Source organism: Stegodyphus dumicola, chromosome 5 (assembly GCF_044657685.1).
Source record: "Stegodyphus dumicola isolate Sdum_Otavi_A_Nest chromosome 5, ASM4465768v1".
Taxonomy (NCBI): Eukaryota; Metazoa; Arthropoda; class Arachnida; order Araneae; family Eresidae; genus Stegodyphus; species Stegodyphus dumicola.
The window spans coordinates 223,277,514-223,293,050 of NC_140772.1; the positions used below are offsets into that span (position 1 = coordinate 223,277,514).

General features: G+C 33.6%; 1 protein-coding gene across 5 annotated transcripts in view; it reads left to right on the top strand.

Annotated features, from left to right (window-relative positions):
- The window catches only part of LOC118192155 (transcriptional adapter 2-beta-like), a 73,380-nt gene that overhangs the window by 4,303 nt on the left and 53,540 nt on the right, over nucleotides 1-15,537 (top strand). For all 5 annotated transcript variants that reach the window (XM_085817709.1, XM_085817710.1, XM_085817712.1 and 2 more), the window contains exons 2-3: nucleotides 14,178-14,232; nucleotides 14,322-14,425. In XM_085817709.1, the coding sequence (XP_085673835.1) occupies nucleotides 14,230-14,232; nucleotides 14,322-14,425 (107 nt within the window). In that variant the 5' untranslated portion in view covers nucleotides 14,178-14,229. The remainder of the gene's footprint in view (nucleotides 1-14,177; nucleotides 14,233-14,321; nucleotides 14,426-15,537) is intronic.

The following is a 15,537-nucleotide window of genomic DNA, read 5'->3' on the forward strand; positions in this document are numbered from 1 at the left end:
TGATTTAAAGTGTGGTGGAAGGCAAACCGATGAAGGTTTACGGTAAACTGTAGTACTGAAGTTGGATGTGTTACGTGTGACCAGAATGTCGAGAAACGGAAGAGAATTGCGAGTCTCAAGTTCAAAAGTGAACTGAATAGCAGGATCAATAGAATTCATTGTTGAAAGAACTCTATTTAAATCATCTTTATTACCTTCAAACAGGGTAAAAGTATCGTCTACGTAGCGAAACCATGCCGGGAAGTTTAAAGTTTCAAACAATTTTGATTCATAATAATGCATGTAGATATCAGCCAGGATGGGACTGAGGGGGCTTCCCATGGCTAATCCCTCAGTTTGCTTGTAATATTTATTTTGGAAAACAAAATGTGTTTGTTTTCACCCAACATTATTAATCAAGCAGTTAAAAAATTCTCATCTCAACACACTAAAAGCCACACTCTTATTTTAGGAGATTATAAAAATTCTGTTGTCATTCCCTTCTTTCCATCAATTAGCTATAAAGTTGCACATATTTTGCAGAAATTTAACTTTCGGGTTGTTTACTCTCCCATCAATAAAATTCCAACTTCTATACTCAAGGACCCCATTCCGGATATGAATTCCTGGGGTATTTATAGGATTCCTTGCCAGTGCGGTTTAATTTACATTGGCCAAACTAAGAGAGCCTTAAAATTTCGCGTCAAAGAACATGAGGCATATGTTAGAAAAAAGGAAACACAGAAGTCTTCTGTTGCTCAACATTGTTGGTCCGAAAATCACACTTTCAATTTTTCTGCTGCCAAAATTATTCAAAAAACATCTTCCATTGGAGAACTGGATTTTCTAGAGGCATTTCACATTCATAAAAATCTTTCTGTTCTAGTTAACGATCCTAATTCCAATCCAAATTTGCCTTCGGCTTTTAGAGAAATTATGTTTTAGTTCTGGTTTCGCCAACAGATGGCGCCACTTGCTTATTCTTGTCCAGGCTTTCTTATCTTATCTAAACATTATTTCCCATCTTGTTCATTTGCGGTTTTGCAGCTGAAGATGATGGTTCGGTAAAACCATCGAAACTAGTCCTGTGAAAATTTTGTAAATTAACGCTGATTTTTGTTGTTTGACTTCTGAATTAGTATTTATTCGACGTGTTATTGTGTCTTAATTAACATATAACTCTCTTCAAATACATTAACCCTTCTTGGAGAAGAGCTACATGCGCCAAGCACGCTCTGTTGATCGTCAAACAGTCGCCAGATATCACACCCCCGTCGTAAGATTGTTGTTGATATTATTTACAAATTAATCAGCAATCTGGAAACTAAAATCTAGCAATTGTTTGCAATCAACGAGAAAAAGAAAAAAAAAAAAAAAAACTACATAAACTTTTATACATTCTATCCGAATTTTCAAATCTCAACTACTATAGACATTTGCAATGTAATACCTAAAATTACATATCAATTTTAGGTATTACATTGCAAATGTCTTCAGTTGTTTCAAATGTTTTAGCAAATGCCTACATCAGCTGAAATGGTGATTACTACATAAACATATATAAACATAGATAACACATTTTTAACTTCATTTGTTCCGAACATTATTATTATTGTAACAATTTATCAATTCTTAACCCAAAGTGGATATTTTTTCTTTTATAAACATGTTAAAATATACTCTAGTATTATTCCAATGATGACAGTAAAATTATTAAGCTTCTTATATATTTATAAAATTATATTCTTAACGTTCTCTTTAATTAATGATGCTGCAGCATGATTTATATCCTTGGGAGACAAATATCTAAATTTACCACTTACCTCGAATATTTGTTATCCAATAATTTTTCTATCTATTTCAAATTGCATAAACATCTTATTTGCACAAAATTGTAAATTTATTAAGAAAAGCAAAGAAAAACTATCTAATCGTTAACTATACAAAATGTTTGTGAAGATGAACAGTAAATTAATGTTCAATGTTCACAGGTGGGGAGTCTGGATAATGCATCTGCGTTCGACAGTTTTTTTCCTGGCAAATTTATAATTTCTCCAAATTTTTCTTCATTTTCAAATATCACTATAACTGCATTGACGCTAGCTTGGAATTTTCGAATTTTATTTGCATGAGCATGTTTGATCTTTCCATCACATAGTTTTACTTTATAGGAATGGGGTGGGCAATGATTCACGATTTCTCCTGGTCCAGTCCATCGCGCATAGAGTTTGTTATTTGAATCTCGGATGAATAAATAAACTTGTTCTCTGATTTTGAAATTTTTTGGTACTGATCTCCGATTAAAGTTGCCAGCATATTTTTGCTGTTTATCACTTGCAATTAAATTGGCTTGTTCAGCTGCTTGTTCTAACCTTATTTTTAAATGATGTAAGTAATCTACTGCGGATTCACTTAGATTAGGTGGTATAGGTATTTCTCCTGACCAATGAAGACTTCAGTACTGCTAAAGGACCTCTTGGTTGTCTTCCATACATCAGCTGAAATGGTGAGACACCTGTGGTGCAGTTTGGTACTTCTCTGTATGCAAAGAGCAGGTATGGGATGTGCTTATTTCAATTCGAAGGATCAGTCCTGATGATATGATGTAACATTTGCTTGAAGGACTTGTTCCATCTTTCTACTAATCCATTTGAAGCACTGTAAGCAGGTGTAGAGAACCTAGTCTTTTCTGGAATTCTTTAGTTAATTTTGAAACAAAGTTACTTCCGTTGTCACTAGCTATTGTATTAGGGATTCCTGTTTTCATGAAAATCTCCAAAAGCATGTCATAGTGGCTTTTGCTGTCAAGCTCCTCAGTGAAATGGCTTCTAGCCATCGAGAATGTTGATCTACCAGACAAAACACATATTTATGTTTCCTAGCAGAGGGAGGTTCAATAGGTCCAATAACGTCGATGTTAACTGTTTCGAAAGGTAATCCTGGCCTTCTGACCAGTGTGATGGGAATCTTGTCAGATCGCTTTTCTGGACTCTTCAACTGACAATCTTTGCATGTTTTACAAAAGGTTTCGACATCTTGTGCTAATTCGCTCCTTTGTTTTCATTATTCCAAGATGTGCACCGAAAATGGAACTATGTGCTAATTCCAACACTTGTGCTCTTCTACTAAGCGGAAGCACTAACTGAAAAACAGTCTGTCCTAATATTTTTTCTTGGTGATGTAACACATGATCTATAAATAAATAATTTCCCCCACCCCTTTTTTTTTTTTTTTTTTTTTTTTTGTGTGTGTGTGATGTAACAGATGATCTTTAAATAAATAATTTCTTTTTTTTTTTTTTTTCTATAGCTAGCTTTCATGCTTCTCTCAGCGAGGGACAGTTAACTTGCTCTTCGTGTAGGCATTCAGCAGACGACAAGTCTGTGTTTCCGTAAGCACTCGCCTTCTCCTCTTCGTTTTTCTCCTCCATAAGCATTAGCGGGGGGGACTCGACACTGTCGTTTGACTGTGCATTGGCGAATAAACTTTGTGCGTTTTTGCTTCCGTAATTATAATCTTCTTTCTGCGTTTGATTCTTCTGCCGCAGGATTAATCAACAGTTCATGTATTTCTGGAGTTATTAGGCAAGGCATATTTAGCTTATCAGTCTTTACAATTAATGTATCCACAAAATTAAATATATTGCTTCCATGATCTTTATGGTAAATAGGTACACGGCAAACTTTTGCTTCAATTGGTTGTCCGAAAGCAGGTGTTAGCAATATTTTACTTCCTTCTCCTCTAAATTTGGAATGAGCGATGAATGTACGATCGTTATCTGCGTTCCAGAGTCTATGATAGCTTCGATTTTTCTCAGAGTTAATAAAAATATTTACTTTTTGCAGTGGTTTAACGATGCGTTCTGCGAATTCGGATCGTAGATGGGATGAGTCTACTTTAGCTATGATGGTTTCTTCTTTAGATGTTCTGTTTGAATTTTTTTGAGTTTTGGAATCATCCTTTCCCTTCTTATTTACTGCAGTTTCATTCTTTCTTCTTTTGTCTGGGCAATCTCTTGCAATGTGTTGATAGTTTCCACAAATATAACATTCTTTTCTTCTCGCGTGAGATCCTTCTTGTTGTGAATATTCCTTTCTCATGTGCGGCGGAATATATTTATCTTGTGTACATGTTGTATCCGGGAATCTCGGTGATTGTTTAATTCCATTTCGAACTTCGTCGAAAGATTTTCCTTTGGCCGTGAAATAAATATCACATTCTGTAGCTAATTCTTGAGGCTTCAGCCATTTATTTCCTTGGCATATTGCGACGTGTGCTGCTGTTTCTTCATCTAAAGCTTGAAATAATTTATCCGAAATAATTAACTCCTTGACTGTTTCAAAATCCTTTACTTCTCTTGACTTGTAGTAATAGTCCCATGTAGCTGTTAGTCTTGAAGTGAACTGGATATGTGTTTCGCCGGAATAACGTTTAGTTCTTTTGAAATTTTCTAAACAGGTTTGAGGAGTAGGTTGGTATTCCTTCAGAACAAGAGTTTTCACTTTTTCGTAATTTTGCAGATCTTCCTCCTTTATATAAACAAGAACATATGAAGCTTTTTCTCAAATTAATTTCAATAATATTTCCGATTTGTATTCTTCGGGAAACTTCTTGTGCTTAAATGCTCTTTCGATAGAATCAAAAAATATATTCCATGCTTCTGCTCTCTTCGGTACTGGTATAGTCAGTGTTTCTACCAGGGTTCGTAGCGGTCCTTACAAGTGCTTATAAGTCCTTATATTTGAAAGTAAAATATAAAGGCCCTTATAGGTGCTTACTTTTTCTTTAAAGCCCTTATTTTTTGCTTTTAGTGCTTTTTTTAATGAACGCGCATTTTCCCCCCGTACCAAAGCCGAAACTAAATAAACAACTTTTCTTCCTTATATGGAACGTCAGATGGTGAATCATACTCCCGGAAATAAGCTTTTCCCCCTTTCTCTGCATTAATGTAACCTATGGTGCACGCGAGAGTACAGACAGGTGCACATCATTCTATTGGTCAAAGAATTGCAAAAACCGTAGAAAATTCCGGTACATTTGATATTCTTTTCCTCCCACCCAAATACTACACACGTTTTAATTTCTATCAAGATTTTAATAATTTGGATTCTCGTTCCACGTGGTCAGTTCATATTCGTGTTTATTATGATCGTTATGCTTATATTATGAGCATATGTATGAATATTTGTAATAATATAGTTGCAGTAGCTGCTGAAGTGTAGATAAACTTTCAAAAATGGGTGTATTTTTACACAGATTAACTTTCTAAGGAATGTGTTGGAATGGCTTAAATAAAAAGAAAGTAATTGAATAGTCAAAATAATTTCCCCCCTTTTTTTTAATTGCCAATACATTATACAGTACGAAGGTTGGTAAGTTCTACCCTTTCTCCGCAAAATCTCTAATATTGAAGCAGCGGACTTTTTTTTTTTTTTTTTTTTTTTTGTCACAGTCCAATCTGGATTGAATAGGACTAAAAGTTTTGCGGTCTACCCAATCCAAGCGAAGAAAATTCTATTCCGGAAATTTAACATAGTCTGTTCAAAATTAGAATCAAAAACACCCCAGTTGACTCTCTTTCTTTTCCTTTATTTAGTTCTTATTTTCCAAATACTAGCAGCTGTTGATTCCGATTGCGTGGATGGAAGAATGCACGTATTGCGCAATAACGTTTGCGGTATTTTGCAGAGATAATTAATTTTGATGTTCAGTCTGAGATTTATTTATGAACACTTAAAAGAGTTTGACTGTGCTTTCTAAGCAGAATATTTCTCAGTTCCGTTGGTCTATTTTTATATGATGCACATATCGAAATGTCAAAATCATTTATTTAGCCGAAAAATCTAAAGAACGGCTAAAATCTCCCCCCTCCTCTTTTTCCAGTTAGGCTCGACTGTACGAAATATTTGGCAATTTCCAAGTATGCGGGTTAGTTAAGCTTTTACTGTTAAAGGATGACTGCATGAGGCAATTTTCCGTCTCCTGATTTCAGTAATGTTCCTTTTATTTTTTTACTTAAATTACTTTGTTTGGAATATATGTCAAGAGAAAACTGTTATGCAATGAAAATCTAGAAAATGTTCAGAATTTTGATTTAAGTTAAATTATTTAAATATTAATATGAGTGGAAAAATGAATTGTATTTATTATTAGGTGCCAAGCGAATACAATTAATATGGCTTTTTATTATTTATTTTCTATATTTTGAACTGAAATTTCATCATTAAATCTTGTAATATAGTTTAGTTCTGCATAGTTTTTTTTTTCCCCCCTCTCATTCTAAACTAATTCTGTAAATTGAACTGTCATTTAAAATTTAAAAAAAAAAAAAAGTTAATTGTTTTCCATGGTTGAGGTAATGCTCATTCTCTTAATAAATATTGCATTGCTCATATTTTAAATTGCAAGTCTAATTTTTCTTTTAAGGTTGTGCCGTTGTGTATAATGTAATTAGACAGGTGCTTATTTTTCTTTCTTAAAATGTGCTTGAAAAGTGCTTATAGGTGCTTATTTTTTTAACTAAAATGTGGCTATGATCCCTGTCTGCTCCTTTGATCAGCTTGTCAAGGGAAATTTCGGTTTCTCCTCTTGTGTTTTGGATTGAAGGTGTCGGAATTCTACTTCCTTCATTTTGAGTTGCTTGAATCTTCGCTAATTTTATTTCGTGTTCTCTTTCTGTTTTTAATCTTTCTTCTTCCATTTGTATTCTTTCGATTTCTTCTTTTCTTTTTCTATTCTCCACTGTAGTAATCAGAATTTCTTTCACAAACTCAGCATCCTCGATGTATTCCTTGCTATTCTGGTGTTTGTGTTTCAGTTCTACCAGCTTCAAATCTGGGGATGCTTCTTCGCCTATTTCCAATAGAACTGTTACTAAATCCTCTTTCTTTGCATTTTTGAACATTTTCTTTTTATTATCGTTTAGAATCAAGCTTTTCAAACTCTTGATTCAATAATTCTCATGTTTCTACTCCCTTTTGCAAATGCACAATTCTTTCGTGAGTTAGGCTTAACTTTACGCCATTCCGTTTTCAACGCTCTAAGTTTCTAACCTCTCTGGTTCTCGAAAGAGAGCGTGTTGGGATGACTTCGTGGTTTAATAAGGCACCATTTCAGCAAGACGAAACGAACATTTATTAGGAAAATATGATTCAAAGCATAATAGTAACTCAGAGCAGTACGTTGCTCCTACCGCATAGTACAATCTACTACCTTCCTCTTCTGAGGCTAACATGCAACTCTCTTCAAATACATTAACCCTTCTTGGAGAAGAGCTACATGCGCCAAGCACGCTCTGTTGATCGTCAAACAGTCGCCAGATATCACAATGGGGTGTTTTGTAAGCATTTTTGTGGTGTGTGTTGGTTTGATTCTTTAGACGGTAGAATGGCTGAATGTGGTAAAATTAATTTGAAGTTTCCGTATGATTTGGAGTAAAACGGGAAAAGAGCTTTAATTGACTGGTGTGTAAATGAAGGTTTACTTAGTAGCCATTATAAGTGTCCTGTATGTAGGAAGGATATGCGTCGAGTCGAATGTAAAAACCGTTTAGATGGATTTGTAGGAAGAAAGGTTCAGATGGTCACTATGTGAAGCGTTCGATCAGAAAGAGTACCTGGTTTGAAAAAAGTCATTTGAGTATGATTGATATTTTGATTTTTACATGGCTCTGGGTGTACAAAGCGAACTCGAAAATCATGGTAAATGAATATTTGCTTTTGGGAGTGCTTAAATGTATAACATGTTTTTCCTTTTTTATGTTATTTTATTGTTTGGTTTAAAATTTATTTTATTGAGATTATGTATTTTTTGTTTGCCTATATTGTAGAGTTTGGTGCTCCTTTGATTTTTTAAGTGAAAATATATCGATGTGTACATGGACAAAGTAAAGGGAGTGCGTAATGGAAGTTTGTGCAATTCTGGGATTTTTTTTAAGTGAAAATATGTCAACATGTACATGGATAATGTTAAAAGAGTGCGCAATGCTATTTTTGTGCAATTCGGGGAGTTTTTTTGAGTGAAAATAAGTCGATGTGTACATGGATACTGAGTTTGTGCAATTGTTTGTCTTGTTATTTGGCTTTGTGTAGCCACGAAAATTGCCGCTACGCAAGCCAAAATAACTAGTCAAAGAATTGCACAAAATCGGTATCCATGTACCGCCAAAAATTGCCAAGGGGTACCCTAAACTATACTTTTACTGAAAATCTCGAGTAATGCATTTGGTGACAAGTAGTGTTAATGCTCTTCCTTCACCCACCACTTCAATGCTTGTATAAATAGTCACTGTACGACAAAAATTCTTTTATATGCTATGCTTTGTGAAATGTGAGTCAGTAACAATTGTTCACCGTGATTTTCATTGACAGTACAAATCAGCCTGCCAGTCAGAACATTAAGTGATGGTAAAAACAGTTCCACGACGCGGGTTATTTGTGTAAAAAAATCACCTGGCTAGTCCAGCATGTCAGACAAAAATGTGGAGCATATCTGACAGAATTTCACATGTAGTCCACAAAAAACCACTACGTGCTGGTAGGTAACTTGACACTCCTGCAACATCTCTGACATGTTTTGTGGTAATGTTTGTTTTTTAACCACTTGCCTGATTATCCCAGGTTTGGGTTAATCTTCGGATTATGGTAACCTGGCGAAAATTTGGCAACCAACCCTGTTAAAGAAATCTGCTTTTTTTTTTTTTTTTTTTTTTTTTTTTTTGAATGCCATGACAAAGATTAGGTGCGAAATTGGGAGAAAGTGCAGAATCACCCACTGCTTGACGCGGTTTTAAGAATTGCACATACACGGTATCAATGTACACATCGACCTATTTTCACTTAAAAAAACATCCCAGAATTGCACAAAAAAGGCATTGTGCACACTCTTGACTTTATCCATGTACACTGCTAAAGTCCTAGCTAGTAAGTAACCTTTATTGCCTTACCAAAATGTCGCCAAACTACTTGTTACCATATTCCAAAGATTAGCCCAGGTTTGTATATATTGCAGTTAATTATTTTCCCAAGAAAACTCAGGCACAGCAGAATTTGTCAGTACGATTTGTTTTATCACGGTTTTACTCGGCCTGGAGGAAATGAACGGAAATATTCAGCTTTTATCCCTATTGTCTAGTATACGTCGGCTTGTGGATTAGTAATGTATAAAGAATGATAGTTGTGTTGAAAAAAGTAAAATAATGGCAATGATGCAAGATAGCAAAAGCGATGATTTTTCAGATAGTGATTATAACCTCAAGACAATTTCCAGATGTTATTCCTTCTATTGAAAAAAAAAAAATCCAATGAGACAGTGTTCTCTGTGTTCCCGTAAAAGAGATTCCAGAGGTAAGCCAGTAAGAAAAGAGACCAGATACCAATGTATAGAATGTCAGGTATCACTTTGTGTTGTCCCTTGTTTCAAAAACTCTCATACAACGACTAATATTTGATTTTTTTTTATTTGCCCGAGATAACTCGGGATAGTAAACTAATATTAAAACTCAATGCTTTTACACCTGTAAAAAATTAAAAATTCTACTTAAAACCTATATATTTTGTTTTGTTTATATTTAATAATAAAATTTAAAAAATGTGATGATTTTTTGCAATTTTTTCAAAAAAAATTTATAAAGAAAGCGGTTAAAACATACAGAATTGAAATGTTGCAAACTCTTCATGCAGGTGGCAAAGAATGACGGGGAGATTTGGGAATTCATCCTTCAAAATGTGTTACAAGATTGACAATTTTTTAACGTAATTCGCATTCCCCAATGATGAATTGGCCATTTGAGATCTGGGGATTCGGTTAAACATCACTGGCCTTCAAGATCGCCGCACTTCTCAGTGTGCGATTTCTTTTTATGGGGATTTATAAAAGACTGTACTTAGGTGCTTCCACTTCTAGCTTTGAACATATTAAGCACCTTTAATTTGGCTTGTAAAAAAAACTTACTGATGAAATTAATCTTAAGTTTCTCTGTTCAATATTTTTCAAAATATACATTCAAATTTAAGGATTCTTTTAGAAACGCTCTGTATTTTGGTTCTGCACCGTTAAAAATATTCCATTTAATTTTGTATCAACCCACAACAATCGCAGAACATTTGCAATTGATTTGAAATATTCTGCATGTGTCTCAGGAAATATTTATAATTTTTGAGGAATGTTCTAAGCAGCATTAATTTGGAGCATTCTTCTTAAACTACTGAAAAAAATATGCTTGGAATGTTTCAGCCATATTTTATGCGAATATTCTTCTGCATTGAGAAGTCTTCCATATATTCTTAAAAAGCAAATTAAGCCCTGAAAAAATTGTGGTTATTATTTTTTTTTTTTAAATACAAGCCCAGGAATTTTTAAATATTGTCAAGGTTAACAAATTTGCTTTTTGTTAATAACCTGAATTTCTATAGCATTTCAAGAACATTTGAGAGTTATCTCTTGAATATTCTGGAAATATTTCTCGCATATGAGAAAAAACAGGAAGACATCATGATATTCCATGTATACTGTACTTTATGGCTGGAAGATTATAGAACTCTCCTGGAATGTTGGGATATTCATATGATATGCAGGACATTATTACTTCTGAATTTTGAAGGGCATAAAAACCAAGGCCAGCATGCGCAAGGACTGTCACTAATAAATACAAATTAAAATGTCATTTACATATTCACAATGACATTCAACCCACAACTACTCTTCATAATAATAGAGTCCATCTAAATTCCTGTCTGGGAGAGACAAACTGTCACCAGATGAATATCGGAGATCAGCACCCATGCACAGGGAAACATTCTTGCAGAGGGACAAATAGAGGTGTAAACAAAGTAGTTTCACAACAATGGTACAGAAAACTTTCCAGCACAAAACTGGAAAGGAAAGACCTATGTTGCTTCCTATTCCATCTCAAAAATTTTGTTTCAAGAAAGAAACGGGACAGACTGACAATCCCTGAACACTAGTTTGGGACAGTGAACCAGGATATTTAACTATCCTGGAATCTGTCTCTTGCACATACTCAGCCATGTATTTATGTTTATATTACAAATAAGGATATACAGTCAAAAGTCGTTAATTCGGACACCCATAATCCGGAATGATCTATAATCCGAACCTCAAAGCTACAAACTTTCTGCACATGCGTCGTGTTGGCGTTTACGCGTGCGCGGAAGATCTTTACGGCTGCGAATATGCGTGTGCGCATGCGCATTTAATGTGCAACGGACGGTATAAGCTAAGCTAAAATTATCTAATTCAGTTAATGTTGCAGATTGCGTTGTTCCTTAATCTTCGAATTGGATCCGGCTTATTATTTTTCGCAGACTGTTAGAGCAATTTTATAAAAGTAAGCTTGAATTTTCGATTATGTCAAATAGAATATCCGATATATATTTACTAATATGTAAAGGATCTACAAAGCGAAAGTATGTTTCGAAGTCCATTAAACAGAAAGTGGAATTGCTGCAAAAAATGGATGAAGGCATATCCTTTGATTATCTAATCATTCCGAAATATGTTTATCAATTTCACGCTGCTCTGTGGGGGGAGGGAAACGACACGGTGCGCAATGAATTGGAAGTTGATGTGTCAGCACTATCCTTATCTTCAGGGCAGATGTTTTTATTTTATTTGGCTTATAATTCCTTACCAAATGTAATATTTCATCTCGATGTACTCCGTCTTTGATATGATTTAAATCAAGTTCCTCGTCATTATAATTCGCTTCCGATAGTGAAGAAAGTGATGCAGAGGTTATTGAAAACAAAAAAATTTCAATTGACAAATTATTCGGTATTCTTGACACAACAATTATAGGACTTGAACAGCGGAACTTTGTAACTAAAAAAGAAATTATGTCTGTTTAATAGAATTAAAGAGAAAGTATTATCACATGAAACGAAGCAACTTAAACAACTTACATTGAAAGAAATGTTTAATAAAGTAAACAAATAAATATTAAGCTTTTTCTTTTTGCAAATTTTGATACCCTTTAGATCAAAATTGTTCTTTATTTCATAAATTAAGGTTTCATATTTTTAATTTTATAATTTCTGCATGCCATCTTACCAGATTTAAACTGATGATCTATAATCCAGGAAAATCGATAATCCGGAATCGCCGAAGTCCCGATGAGTCCGGATTAACGACTTTTGACTGTATATCAAACTACACGACTCTAGCTTCATTATGTAAAACAGGCATTCAGCTGTGAGATTTGAATAACTCACCAGAACTATTCTTAACATTTTTTAGTGGGTGTGGTTTCATTCTAAGTATAGCATATTTGAAAATTTTGCAAAGGTGTTCTTCCAAGTGCGTCTTCTTTTATCATCATCCTTTTCTGAAGACGTTTATTCCAGTTGTCTTTTGTTGCTGCTTTTGAAGTTGTACTTCTTTTTTTGTTGAAATCAATTTTATGGCCCTCTAGTAATTTCACCATTCTTCATTGTTAATATTCCTTATGTGTGGTTTTTTAGACAAGATCATAGGTACGGAACACCATTGATAACAAAGTTCTATCCAAAAGTGCTCAATCTTTGTCTACAACCCATTGTGGCCATTTCCTCCAAATAAATTCATGATTTTGAAATTTTCCTCAGGCTGACTTCTTCCTCTGGGGATATCTCTAAACCAAAGTGTTTTCCAAACATCCCAAAGATCTAGATGAACTTAGAACAGCTATTTGTGAAGAGGTTGCCTGTATTCCTGGAGATATGCTCTGAAGTGCAATGCATAATGTTGAAGCAAGATGCCATGAGTGCTTCAGATGAAATGGAGCGCATTTAAAAAACGTGAATTTTAGCACATAGAAATTGCATTTTGAACAGCTGCTTTTTTAAAACAAAAACATTTTCACCAATGGCATTTCATATAGTTTATGTGCGTGTATCCACAAAATGGTAAATACATTTGTATAAGCAAAGAAAAACTTTTTTCATATTCGCCCGTTTCCTGCCACACCCTGTATTTATCAATATACGTAACTTTTTTCCTTTAGTAATGATTAAAATGACAGATTTATAATACATTCAGATTCTTGGAAACAGCTGGATTTGAACATTTTGAGGGTTAGTGTAAATGCAATTCATTGATCTGGAAAATGGCCATTCAACAAGGCATATATCCTTTTACCATTGGGTATCTGGTTGTATATCATATCCCTTGTTTTAAAGCAGACATGTCAAACTTGTGGTTCTTATTTGATCCTGAGGAAGTCATAAAAAGTGCATAGATGCAATATGTTAGAAAAAAATTGGAATTCCATTCCATATTAAGGTGTATGCTTGGGTACTAAAATGGACTCATGAGTTGGTGTTTTTACAAAAATAATTTTTTAACTGGTATTTGGGTATATGTTAGCTTATTTAGAGGTGAAATTAACGGAAATTTTGTGCAAGTGAACTAACTCTAAAACAAAAATTCAGTAACATGGCTATCCCTGAATTTTATGAATGCTTCCCAGCACAGTTCCTAAAAAGCCACACATTTGTATCATATGTGATTTTCATGTTTGGGTAGTACATATCAATTTGAAGAACTTTTCATGCTTATAAAGAGAAATAAGTCCCCAGTGAAATCCAGGTTAACCAACATAAGAGTACATTTAACTCATTCTGAAAATGTGCAAGCAGCATATCGCCAGACATGCAAAATTTAGTGGCAAGAGAGTTGCTTGGAGTTAAGGAAGAATAATACTACTATCAGGATTTCATTAAGTTCCTTCTAATTTTTTTTTTTTTTTTTTTTTTTTTTTTTGTGCGCGCGCGTGTGTGTGTGTGTTTGGCCTACACTTTAGTACACTGTTGAGGATTTGAATTAATTCAGGCACTGAGTTTGACACGTTGGCTTTAAAATATCATGAAATTATTCTGTGCTTCATTAAAAGTACTAATTTTTGTTGTAAATGGAAAATTTTGTTCTTAGAGTATCTAAGAATCTTACTTGGTTTCCTGTTTAAAACACTTTCCAAAAAAGTTCTTGAATAATATTTTTGCTTGGTGACCTATTTCCCATTTGTTAAATGCGAAAGAGTACTGAAATTAAGAATTTTCTTGCCACTTTTGTTATATTTTTTATCATTAAATACTATTTCTTATAGTGAATCACTTGAAGCTAGAGAATGAATTGTGTGCCTATGTGTTGCATAATTTTTTATCATGCATTTTTTGTTATATAATTGTTTCTTCTTCACACAGAATGTTATTTAAGAAGCTGCTGAATATACATTACTAGGATTTATTTTATAAAATGGTAAGCTCATAATTGATTGCCATTGAGAATGTGTATTTTGCTTTATTTTTAACTTTATTTTGATATAAAATTTGAAAATTGTATTATAGGCAAGTGAAAATAAACCAATTTTCCAGAATGTTGATCTTAAATGGGGTGGAAGAGAAGAATTGCTGTTGCTGAATGCAATTGAAACAAATGGCCATGGAAATTGGTAAAGACCTATATTATTTGTTTTACGATTAAAACTATGCAAACTAAATATATTTGATAGTTATATATATATATATATATATATATATATATATATAAAGATTAGAAAATTATGCTGCAATTGGTTTAATCGTTCCTTTTATAAAAGAAAAAAAAAATCAATCTTTAATTTTCATGAAAATATGAAGGAAGATTGAAAAATTTGTATGGCTAATTATGCATGTAACTAAGCAAAAGTTGATCTTTAGATTATATTGTGAGGTTTGTGTTCTCCTTATGTTGCACCCGAATAAACTGAATTCATCAAAGTGGAATAAAACAAAAAAAAATTGTTTATTTAACATGTCATAATTCTTTGTAAAAGACATGCTAAAAGAGGTATCTTTATATCAGAAGCGTAAATAGAAATTATACAGAAGAAAAGACGCAAATATGTTATCTAATAAAAAATTAAACAGAAGCATGACAGTCTGAACTCTAGATGAAATTCAACCTATGATTGCTGTTGGTGTTATGCAAGAAAAGATGCATTTAAGGAAGTCTGATTCCCCCCCCCTTCAAAGTGCTTTGCATCTTTCTATAAAGTCAACAGTATTCCCAAAGACTTTTGTCATGCAGATAATTAATTGGAGCAGTGAAATGTTTAAAACAACTTTTCTACCAAAGAAAGAAAAACATTTTTCTTATTCATTTGGTAATGAGTTGGATGTTGCATATTTTTAATCAATTAGATATCAGTATGCAACTCTTCATCATCTAAAATATAACTCCTTGGTTTAAAACTCATATAATGGTCAAATTAGCAATGTGAGCATGACTGAGAATTTCCTTGTTTAGGATTAATCCAAGATATTTAAGATATTTCATATAATTAAGTTTCTTTTCCAAAAAGATTAATAACCATGATGGCAACAAACCGTGATGGATTTAAAAGTCCCCTGGCTTCTGGTAGAGTCACCATAGGCATGAAAGCTATTCCAGTATACTCAGCTAAAGCATAGCAGGCAAAGTCAGACTTCATTCCTTGGAGTCTCAAGGCCCTCTGATCCACTTAAGCTGTATTTATGCCTCATTACCATGACTTTTAAGCTTTTTCAATGGTAATCCGTACAA